The 12,438-nt window shown below is 38.6% G+C and overlaps 1 protein-coding gene and 1 pseudogene across 1 annotated transcript; one reads left to right on the top strand and one right to left on the bottom strand.

The window, feature by feature from the left end:
- Window positions 1-226: 226 nt before the first annotated feature.
- Window positions 227-6,210, bottom strand: LOC132110981 (kelch-like protein 31). Its single transcript, XM_059518133.1, has 3 exons — window positions 6,084-6,210; window positions 2,613-3,815; window positions 227-1,082 (listed from the first exon to the last, which is right to left on the bottom strand). Exons 2-3 carry the CDS (start codon window positions 3,785-3,787, stop codon window positions 350-352), a joined length of 1,908 nt encoding a protein of 635 aa, XP_059374116.1. The 5' UTR covers window positions 3,788-3,815; window positions 6,084-6,210; the 3' UTR covers window positions 227-349.
- Window positions 6,094-11,333, top strand: LOC132110355 (elongin-A-like; annotated as a pseudogene).
- Window positions 11,334-12,438: the final 1,105 nt, after the last annotated feature.

Genomic DNA, 12,438 nt, shown 5'->3' on the forward strand with positions numbered 1-12,438 from the left:
TTTCCCAATTAAAATTATGACTGTAACCTGTATTGTTTGTATGCATTTCCTTTTCCATAAACCTCCAAGACAAATCTCTCTCACTTTTCCTATTCCCCCAACCTATGAACCATCTTCGAAATGCATTTATCTTTAGTCGTTTTCAGATTGCTTCAATTTTAAACAATGTTGGCTTATAGAAATAAATGTTAATGTGTATGCATAATTCAACTTTGTCATTTAAGGTTGCCACGAACTGACAATACATTTTGGCATCTGTGAGAAAAGTTGACTTTGAACAAACAGTAAGATAAAAATTTGTTCTCAATTACATTTAGCAACTCAAATTTGCCAGCTATTCCGTCCCTGCTTATATACTAATCGGTGCGGACGATACAGAGCTGGCCCTCGACTCGCGTGTTTTGCGTGTGGGGATGGTGACAACACAACATGAGATACCAACCGTTGCCTCTGGCAATTCGTCATCCTCAGTCCATTCGTTAATATCGGGGTTAAACACCTGAATACATTTCTTGTACTTCTTCTCGATCTCATTCCAGCCACCCAGGAGGTAAATATTATTATTCAAGGTGGAAGCACCAGCCGTGCTCACTCCAGTCAGCAAGGGGGCGATGTAGCTCCACTGGCCGGAGTGAGGGTTGTAACATTCAACTGGCAAGACATCCACCCTTTCTCCACGTCCGCCCAGTTGGCTGCCGCCGAGAACATAGGCACGGTCTCCAACGGTCACTGAACAGTGCCATCCTCTCGGGGTGCTCAGGCTGTTCTTGTCCTGCCAGCTATCGGTGGATGGGTCATAAGAACATACAGCACGAGAGTAGGCGTTGTTAATGTAACCACCACTAATCAAGATCTTGCCATCAATAACTGTGCTGGCATGGCAACATCTAGGGACTTCCATTGGCGATTTCATTTGCCATTGGTTAGAGGATGGGACGTAGCACTCGACAGATGCCTGGCAGCCATCAGAATTACGCCCTCCTACAGCGAACAGGAGACCGTTGAAGGTGTTGAGGCTGAAATGAGTGCGCTTTTGAATCATGTTTGCCAGGTGGATCCACGTGTTGAATCGGGGGTCATATCTAATGAGAGAAATACTTGTACGTTATGCATCGCTTGGAAAAAAGACATGCCAATGGACTTTTGACAATAAAGCCATCTGAAAGGGATAGTTCACCCAAAAATGAAAATCTGCTGTTATTTACTAACCCTCAGGCCATTCAAAATTTAGGTGACAGTAAAGAAGTAAAGAAGATGTTTAGGTGAAACTGCTGTCCTTGGAGATTGATATACTGCACATCTGTGGCTGCCGGTTTTTGAGTCTCAAAAAAAAAAAAACATACAGAGAAGATCAAATCAATACCCGTGGCTCCTGACTATACAATGGGGTCCTATGAAACAAAATGTTCAGTCTGTGCAAGAAACTGAACATTATTTATTTACAACATTATTACCTTTAATCCACAGCCTGGGCAAATGGTTCTGAGCATGTTCACGACTGTCTGGAGCGCGATCTTCGCATACTCACAAGTAAGCTGATGAATGCCGTTTGTTTACAATGGAGAGTGAGGACTCATATGTAGAGCTTCACCAGCAGTACCAACGTCTAAATCTCACTACATAAAATTTATAGTGGTAGATGATTTCTATCTGAAAGTGGATAACATGGAATTTTATGCACAGCCCTACTTGTTTAAACCAGAATATCCAGACCAAGAACTGGGACAGATGGATGATGCAGCTGCAAAGGCAGCATCGGCACAACTACCACAAGCCTCAAAGCATTTCCATTACAAATTTACGCAAAACTTTGCCGATAATTTATTTGTCAATAAAAAGTATTGCAAAATGATGGTGCTTCCATTAACCAATGTTATGAGACTAAAACTTAATTTATTCCTCTCGCGATAAGTCATGGCAATGGATTTTGACCGGATTTTGACAAGACTAGCCATCATATGTAATCAAAAGAGGCGTATGAGTGCATCTTGACAGAAGCAGTCCAGAGAACAGTTTCTGGGATGTACTGTCGTGACTGGTAACTCAAGTGTTAACTAGAGTGGCCACGATCAGCTCTGGTGGCCGTTTCAGAGCCGTAACATGCTGCAGATGTGCACAGTGTAAATAGTCGAAGCAGGGAAAATTCCTTATACCCATATACTACTAGTGAGACTCTTGAGATGTGTTGACGTTCATGCTCTAAGTGTCATGCAATGGCATCAGAGGTAGAATCGCTCTAGATCAGTTGTCAGAAATCTGTGTGAAAAGACAAACTTCCTGAATGGGATTATGCATGCAAACTTAATCTTTTTTAAATTGTTTCCAACATCTAGGATAAGCTCAGGTAACTACCATTTGATGGAAACTCGCCACATGTATTGATTTGGTCTTCTCCTTATATGTTTTTTTGACTCTCAAAACCCAGTAGCCCTAAACATGTAGTTTATGGACAAGGACAGCAGTTTCACCTGAAAATTATCTTTACTGTTCCACTGATGAAACAAGTTACCTACATCTTCAATTGCCTGAGGGTGAGTAAACAAACATAACAATTTCATTTTTTTTTTTTTTTTTTGGTGAACTGCTTTTAAAGAAACAACATCGGATCTTACCTTATAAAATTGCTGACAGCATGTTTTGCTTGGTTCCTAGCATCATTCTGGTCTTCACCGCCAGCAACGTAAAGGAAGCCATCCAAAACAGCCACACACTGATTGAAGCTCTTCGCAGGCATCTCTGTCAGCTTGTTCCAGACACTATCCTCATCTCTGTAGAGAATGTCCTTGCTGAGAGATTTTTCGGTTAGGGCAGGACGCCCACCCACTGTGAGCAGTACTCGTTGGCCACCACGGACCTTGGTTCTTCTGGATTGCAGGATGTTCTGCTGGAATGGCAGCAGGTGATAATTCATGGCATCAACCAACAGACGGTGACACTCAGCATCTTGCATCATCCTGGGAACGATCTGCACATGACTAACAAGGTCCTGGGGTGAGATGGTTCCAAAGCGGATGCTGGACAGCAGATCAGGAGCATACTTCAGCCTCTTCTCATCAAAGTCTAACCACTTTATTGCGATCTGGAAAGCTGTGAGCTCAGAGGGCAACTGAAGCGAGTCATCTGTAAGAAATTCACTGATCTGCTCGTAGGTGAGCTTTAGGAACTGTTCCATTTCTGAGAATTCGATGAAGTTCTCCCGCATGAACTTCTGCGCAGCCTCTTTCGTCTCTTTCAGATTGTATGTATCAGTGATGTTGACAACATACATGCAATTTTCCACGCTGATCTCCCGCATCAAGAACTCACTGCACATCTTCACCAGAGAATGGATCTGCAGCAGCATGGCTGCTGATATCGTGCTACCAATGGTGTACAAAGACAGGGTCAGTTTTCCAGAATAGGCGTAAGTGATGACAGTAGCCAGACCAACTGGGGACAACTCACTGAGCTCAATCTTTTTGAGGGCTGAATCCTTCCTGAGCATGTTTTGGATGTACTCACTGCAGGAAGCCATCACAACCTTGTGAACATCAAAGGATTTGGACTTGGTTGCTACAGTCAGATCACAGAGGAAGCTATCTTGCCTCATGTGGCCAAGACCCTCCAAGAGGTTGGGTGCATAGACAGGGTCAGTGACCTCTGTTGAGATACAACTAAAACCATTTCCACTTTCCAGGAGTGTGTTGAGCCCATTGATTTTGTTGGTGGGACTGTCCTCTACCAGAATTGTTATCTCATTTATGTCAGCTTTGTTCTTCTTAGCGGCCTTGTTCTTTTTGGGTGCCATGACTGTAATGATGGGTCACAGCCAAGACCTAAAAGGAATTTTGACAAAATAAGAACACATTATGAGTCAAAGAACAAATTTTAAAACATGTAAGTGTATAAAGACAAATCTGAAAAAATCTATTACTCTTGATCTGTTAATATGCAGGAGACGACCACTTTCTATGTTTACAATCATTGACAGTCTACAATAACAAACTTTTTAAATCTTGACTAAAGATACATCAACTGAAAGCTCTAAAACATAAACTTCAACATATGACTGTAACAATGTATATCTGTTAGTGACCTATATGTACTGTACCTTATGGAGAGCAAGTTCAATCTGATTTCTAATTGAGTTCTGACCAATGAAACCACTTCAATCTTTTCCGTATTTAACTGCAAAAAGTTTAACGCCATCCCATTTTTTAAATCGATTAAACATGATTAAAAAACTTCTAGGCTCCCTAGGTCCTTAGAACTCAATGACAAGTATAATTGTAAATAATCTGCATAAAAGTGATCATTTATATTGTCGTCAAATTACTGCACCAAATGACATCATGTAAATAGAAAGCAAATAGGTCCTCACAGGGATCCCTGCAGAACCCCACATACAACTGCAGAACGTTGGGATACTTCACCTTCAACTAATACTAAATATGTCCTGTAAGACAGATAAGACACAAACCAATCCAGCACTGTCCCTGAAACCCCAACCCATGTTTTCAAAGTATTAATTAAAATAGAGTGGTCAACTGTTTTGAAAGCTGCGGTCAAATTGAGAAGTACTAAGACTGAGCATTCACCAGCATCTGCTGCCATCAATAAATTATTTGTCACTCTTAAAAGGGCAGTTTCAGTGCTATGAACAGCTCTAAACCCAGACTGATATTTCTCAAAAATATTATTCTCCTTTAAAACCTTCAACAATTGTATTGCTACTGCCTTTTCTATACTTTTTTAAATAAAAGGTAGTTTAGAAATAGGTCTGTAATTGTTTACCACTGCATGATCTAATGAAGGCTTCTTCAGAATTGGATGGACTGTAGCAATCTTTAACTCCTCTGGGACATATCCAGAAATAAGAGAACTATTCACTATAGACTGTATAACAGAACGTATACATCCTGACGCTTCTTTAAACAGTCTAACGGGAACCACATCATTAAAACAACTGGAAGGTTTCATCTCACAAATATTGTGCTCTGAAACAGGTAAAAAAGAATCCAACAATACCTCCCTATAACCTGGGTTAACCTCACATTGGACCAAAGGAGGGATAATCAAAGCCTTTATATAAGAGACCTTGTCCACAGAAGATGACAAGAACTACTTACAATCAACAGAACTTGACACACCACTTGTCAAATCGTTAATTATTTTGAATAGAAACCTAGAATTGTGACTGTTGATGTTAATTAAATTGGAAAAATAAGCAGATCTCGCATCTAGTGTCACAGTCTTTTCTCATATTTCAAAACCACGTGTGGTGTTGCTTAACTATTAGTGACATTCTAACAAGAAGCAAAAAAAATAAGAAAAATAAAACTCAATAAATAAATATAAATAAAAAGTAATATCAGAAGTGTCAAGTGTTATAATAATACTCTTTAAAATAAATAAAATAAGATAAACACTTAAGAGTTGTTATCGCAGCATATCACCTCGGCATTCCCCTCTTTGCATCTGTCACAAGTTATCACAACTATGGCCAAGAATAGAAAGGCAGTGTACCATCGCTCTAAGGTTCCTTTTATAGCTCCAAAGTCATTTAAACCCATCTATCCTTTCAGTATTTCAGAACTAAAACATGTAACTTAATTGTAGACAACTGTTATTTTGTTAAATGTTACAGTAAACTGATTCATACTATTAGGATCTGTCTTTGTACCACATTCTCTCTCTCTCTCTCTCTCTCTCTCTCTCACACACACACACAATCACACACACACACACACACACACACACACACACACACACACACACACACACACACACACACACACACACACACACACACACACACACACACACACACACACACACACACACACACACACACAGCCTGATAAAACATAAGAAACTATTTCCACTAACAAGTCTCATTTAAGTCCATTAACAACTTTCATTTATACTTGTACTGGTCCTTAGGGGAAAAACAGAACCCAATACAGCTCCCAAGAATCACACAATCAACAATCTTTCAGTCAAACTGAAAATTGCTAAGATAGTTCTTTGTTAAACTTAGGTGCTGTAATATACCACAGAAAACATTTTGTGTTTGTGTGTAAAGACATGTATAACACACTTACCGTTGTCGAGATGAAGTAGGTGGAGGAGAAGGACAGACTTGCACCTTCAAGTTGGTGTGCAGAAGAGAGAGACGTTGTGTCAGAGGTCCGAATAGAGCTGATTAACTCCTCCTCTCCAGCTCACTCAGAAGAGGCGGCTGATTGCGCAAACAGTGTGGTGCTCCATTATTTCACCAATAGGTCATAATTAAACTACCTGATTGGCGTAAAATGCTTTTGATGTAGTCTGATTCTGTCTCTGCTGGTTGTAAGAGAAGAACAAACATGAAAACACATTAAGGAGAAAGTGGGTTTAGAGGACGTGTGTAGCCTACTACTGATGGAGCGCAACTGGACTGCAGTTCATGAACTTCTCTCCACACTCTTAAAAATAAAGGTTTTTAAAAAATGTGCTTCAGTTATATAAAGAATCCTGAAATCTCAAAAAAAAAAATATGACGTTTTCTGTATCATGTTACTTTATAGTCCATCCTTCCCTTTTGTTTCTGTTTTAACTTCCCTTAATTTATTCGTTAAAACTAGGCAACCTATGTAAAATTTTCCAATTTAAATGATTAAACTGAACTAATTCCAATATTACATTAAAAATGACATGATAAACTGGGATTTCGATTGGTCTGATATAATGGACTTAGCAGCCATGACGGCTCTATCCGTGTGACTCTACACAACGGCCCAGCAGACCCATCTGCCATAGGCTACATTCAAAATTAAATGCAGTCAGTAGAATATGCGTTTTGTCTTTTCATTGTGCTCCAGATTTGATCAAAGCTGTAACTAACTGTTTACATTCAGGCATCAGTTTTCTTCCATTTGTGGAGTGTTTGGGACGCAGGCCCTGCGGTGAGTCTTCATTAGTCAAACAGCTTGTGTGCAATGATTCTGAGAAGACCTTTCCAACTCATATCGTCTCCTCCCATATAAATGTGACGAAAAATATATGCCTTTACGAAAAAGAAGTTTATTCAAGTGTGCTATAAGTATACTCCTTTTAAACTAAAAATAGGAAAGTATGCTTTTAGTTTACTTTTTATGTACTTCTCAGAAATCGGGTTTTTGTACTCCTAATAAATATACTTAAAATGTCATTTAAGTATACTTGACTTATACTTACAAAAAGTCTAAATATATTTGAGTTATACTCCTAGAATCCGTGTTTTCATTAATTATAGTATGTTAGATGGCGCTAGTACACATTTTCTGTACAGAAGAAAAAACCCCCCACAAGTGTAGAAGAAAAAAGAACCACCAGATACTAACACATGTAATCTAACACAATCATCTGACATAAAACGACATCAAAACTGTAACATTATGGAATAAAATGTCGACCGATGAAGATATAATAATTACAGTCAACCTTTGGGGTGTGGATTGACTCCATCTACATTTTGATTATCATTCTGATTTCAATTCATAGTCTTTTTCAGATTTTTGTGTTATTTCAAATGTTATTTCTTTATTTTATTTTTTTATAAAAACACATTAAAGTTTAAAAAAAAATAATGCATGAAGCTTTAATAAAATGTTTTTGTTTACAGATTTCTTTGTTCTTTCTTTGGATGTTTTGTATGTTCAGATATTCATGTAACAAAATATATACACATTAAAACATAAATAGGGACATAGTAGTATACTATGTAGTATACTAGACTAGTAGTTTACTGAGACTATACTTCAAAGTGTACAAAGTATTTAATTAGTAAACTGTCAGTTTACCTATAAATTAAAAAAAGAAATGTTTTATATATATATATATATATATATATATATATATATTATATATATATAATTGTTTAATGGTTTAAATTTCATTGAAAAGCCATTAAATAACCTATAAGATCGGTAATGTAAGTTTGACAACTAGCCCCAGTCTCTCCTACTTAAGCCTTGGGTTTGATTTAAATTAATGGTTTGGTATGTATTCATTTATTTATACTCTTTGCACAGAAAAAAAGATGGTGTACTGTGAATAGAAAATGTAGTAGCCTGTGTCAGCAGCTGTTGACAGGAAGATGAGAGGTGTTGTTAGGGGGTAGGCACTTGAGAGGGGGTCATTCTAAAAATAACACTGCAGTTGTCTCTCATGTAGGCTGTCTGTCAGTTTAGGCCTTGAAGGGGCAATGTGGCAGTACTTATTTTGATTAAACATAAAAGTCAATGTGTTGGTGAATTTGTAGTGCATTTTTAAAGTACTATTTTGTTTGATGTGACTACACAATGCATTAACCCCTCTACTGCACATGCACAGTATCTTGTGTTTTACAACCGGTGGGTGGGTGTCATTTTATTGCCCATTTATAGTACCTCAGCTGAGGTTTCCCTATACATAGAGCCTGATCAGTGCGCTCGCTCAGCAAATTCACATTTTTAAACAGCCACGTGGAAATGGGTGGGACACAGTGATTTATAATTCTGTTCTATACGTGATATTTACAACATATGGGGTATTTTCCATAACATTAGATCATATTCAATCAATGTTTAAAATGACATCTACAGAAATTTGTATTTGATTCATATTCATACATGTCTTTAACTTTCATTTTATGGACTGTGGTGGAATAACTTCATTTCCCAGAGTGCTCTAGTTTACTAAGTTTACAAAGTAGAATCAAAAAACATGAAGCAGGTTTGCAAGAGCTTCAACAGAACTTCTAATGAGTTACGTTCTTGCCAATTTTGGTAAACACCTGCAACCACACCAATTTGTGCTTGGATGATTGCTTCAGTTGTTTTGATGATACTGAATTCAGTAAATCTTTCCTTGTATTGTCATTTCATTTAACACCTTGTTGGAATTTAAATTCTTATTAGCTGGAAAAGAGGCAGTTTTTGCCCAAACCTGGTAACAAGTAAATTATTTATTTTGCTTAGATTATTTAATGTAACCTATTCTGTCTCAGAACAAATTTTGAAGAAACAAAAGTATTGGACAGTACACTTGAAATTCTTATTGTAAGAGATTAATATAATTGAAAAAAATTATCATTTTCCGTTATTCTTAGTGAAAACATGCTCTTGAGCTTTATTGATATTTGTAGGAAACAGGAATTGTAAAGGCGTCAACTCAAGACAGAAACATGATGAGGCTGGAAACGTGGCAGAAATATTGGTGAATCGATGGAAAACGCTTGTTCCAAAAGACTCAATAAGGTATCATCTGCTCCTACAAATCTGTAATCGAAAAAAAAACGTTCTTTCTTTCTTTCTTTCTTTCTTTCTTTCTTTCTTTCTTTCTTTCTTTCTTTCTTTTTTATTTGCAGTTCGATTGGGGGAAAGCCTGATGACTGCCTAACCCAAAATTAACAGCTTACTAAAGAAGTTCAAGAAAGGATTAAACATGATAACAGCCGGCTTTCAGATACTTCTAGAAAGAAGCCAAAAATTGAGAATGCCAGAACTGAAAATAAAATGTCACAGAATGTTGACATTAAGTGCAAAATCAAGCCCAGCAAATTCAAAATCGAAAAAAAGGATGAGCCAAAAAAAGATTCAAGTGTTATTCAGGGCTCATGGAGTCACGGCAAGGAAAAGACAAGTTTTGAGCTTGAAAAATATAAGAGCAAAAAAACTGAGAAGGATTTTGGCAGAAAAAAAGGAGAATATGAAACTTGCAAAATCTTTGAAAAGACCTGAATCAATGCAAAAGCAGAGAGAGAAGAGTAGAGATGCATGCAAGGAAGAAAAGATTCAGAAAGCCAAAGACAAATTAGTAAAAGAGGAGACTGACAAATCGGTTGAGCATGGCTATGAAACACCTTTCATGTCCTTTGAGGCCTACCTGAGCTATGGCTTTGAGGCTCCCAAATGCAAAAAAAAATAATAATAAATTCATTTATTGTTGCTAAGATTCAGAAGAGACTTAAAACTGCCCACAAAGAGACCTCTTGTGTGTCTCTTGTGAAAACAAGCAAAGGAGTGACAGAAAACCCAATAACAGCAGTACTACAAAAAACCTGCATCGTGTTGCTTGTTGTAGTTGCTCAAATGAAAATGTGTTCCAAAATCTGTATGATGTTCTTTAGTCCAATGAATTTCAGTGAAAATCATACCCTCTGCTCTAGCTTTCAGATCGATTTTATCTTTTTTATTTTTTTTGAGTGAACTCCAGGTTACTGAGCGGTCAGTGATGGACTCGCTAAATATTCCTATGCCAACTAGTTTTCCCGAATGTGAGGACATTTCTCAGTATCAGTACTTCAGTGAAATTAAAGGTTGGTTGCATCTACTGGGTATTTTCATATCTTCTCAAACATAGTCAAAAGCTTGCTTTTAAACCTGGACATTGGTGTAAGAGAAACTCTCTCATTTACGTAGATATTAAATAATTTTCCAAGCTGATAGAAAGATCATTGATGTCTATGATGAGCCCCCGGTCTTCACTGGACAAAGGCTGAATAATAAGATGCAAGTGTACTCTGGAAGTAAGATCACATACCTGCCAAACATGATGACGCTGTACCAGCAATGCATTTGAGCGCTGCAGAATAACATTGACTGTATGTTATCTAACAGAATATTTTGGAACCAGTACTAGAGTGTTGCATGTCTGAACAGCTCCTCCGGATTGAGGGGTTTAATCCAGCAAGAAGTTAACTCTTGTCTTTGAGAATGCTGGAAACAGTGTGTGCCATATAGATATGGATCTAATCTACATATATCAGTTTGAAGCATTCAGTGTACATTTTATATTTCTGACACAGGTGTACATTGGGGTGATGGACCACCTGTCGGAAAGACACTGCCAGAAGGACTTCAGAAATGCCCGGCTGGAGGAGAATGAATCCTGGAAAGAGATTGTAACGATATCAACCTTCATATTCATCCGGAAGAAGGAGGCGGGAACCGGCGGACAATGAAAAACATTTTAATAACAAAATAAACACAAAACAGCGCACCAGCCCCTCACGGACGACTGGTGCGCATAAAATAAAAACCAAAACACAACTAAAAGCCCAGGCCTGGTCCTCTCTCGTCCTTCACTGTCGTCGCTCCAGTTTTATATCCTTCCATCTCCTCCATGGGCCTCGAGACCGGTGGGACGAACAGGTGTAGTTCATCTCCAATCACTCCCCCGGCCTCGCTCCCATGTCCCTCGGCCCCGCCCCACTCGTCACAGAGATGTACTGCCGCATGTCAGGGGAGAGGAAGAGAAAACTAAGCCAGCTCACAAAGAGCATCATCTCTGCTAACTCCAAGAAGCCCAAAGGTAATTGGGTTTCTTACTTGCACATGTTAAAGGAATAGTTCACCCAAAAATGAAAATTTGCTGAAATTTGGAAATGGTTTTTACTACAGAGCACAAGATCAAGGGGGCAAGGTTGGATCCAGATCTAACTCCTCCCAACTTACATACAGGTGCTGGTCATATAATTAGAATATCATCAAAACATTGATTTATTTCACTTATTCCATTCAAAAAGTGAAACCTGTATATTATATTCGTCCATTACACACAGACTGATATATTTCAAATGTTTATTTCTTTTAATTTTGATGATTATAACTGACAACTATGTAAAAAAAAAAATCAGTATCTCGGAAAATTTGAATATTGTGAAAAGGTTCAATATTGAAGACACCTGGTGCCACACTCTAATCAGCCAATTAACTCAAAACACCTGCAAAGGCCTTTAAATGGTCTCTCAGTCTAGTTCTGCAGGCTACACAATCATGGGGAAGACTGCTGACTTGACAGTTGTCCAAAAGACGACCATTGACACCTTGCACAAGGAGGGAAAGACACAAAAGGTCATTGCAAAAGAGGCTGGCTGTTCACAGAGCTCTGTGTCCAAGCACATTAATAGTGAGGCGAAGGGAAGGAAAAGATGAGGTAGAAAAAAGTGTACAAGCAATAGGGATAACTGCACCCTGGAGATGATTGTGAAACAAAACCCATTAAAAAATGTGGGGGAGATTCACAAAGAGTGGACTGCAGCTGGAGTCAGTGCTTCAAGAACCACTAAGCACAGACATATGCAAGACATGGGTTTCAGCTGTCGCATTCCTTGTGTCAAGCCACTCCTGAACAACAGACAGCGTCAGAAGTGTCTCGCCTGGGCTAAAGACAAAAAGGACTGGACTGCTGCTGAGTGGTCCAAAGTTCTCTGATGAAAGTCAACTTTGCATTTCCTTTGGAAATCAGCGTCCCAGAGTCTGGAGGAAGAGAGGCGAGGCACACAATCCACGTTGCTTGAGGTCCAGTGTAAAGTTTCCACAGTCAGTGATGGTTTGGGATCCATGTCATCTGCTGGTGTTGGTCCACTGTGTTTTCTGAGGTCCAAGATCAACACAGCCGTATACCACAAAGTTTTAGAGAACTTCATGCTTCCTGCTGCTGACCAACTTTATG

Source organism: Carassius carassius, chromosome 30 (genome assembly GCF_963082965.1).
Source record: "Carassius carassius chromosome 30, fCarCar2.1, whole genome shotgun sequence".
NCBI lineage: Eukaryota > Metazoa > Chordata > Actinopteri > Cypriniformes > Cyprinidae > Carassius > Carassius carassius.

Coding starts and splice junctions, on each gene's coding strand:
- LOC132110981 (XM_059518133.1), bottom strand. CDS start 3,787: ATGGCACCCAAAAAGAACAAGGCCGCTAAGAAGAACAAAGCTGACATA. Junction 1,083..2,612: donor GCTGTCAGCAATTTTATAAG/GTAAGATCCGAT, acceptor TTCTCTCATTAG/ATATGACCCCCGATTCAACA.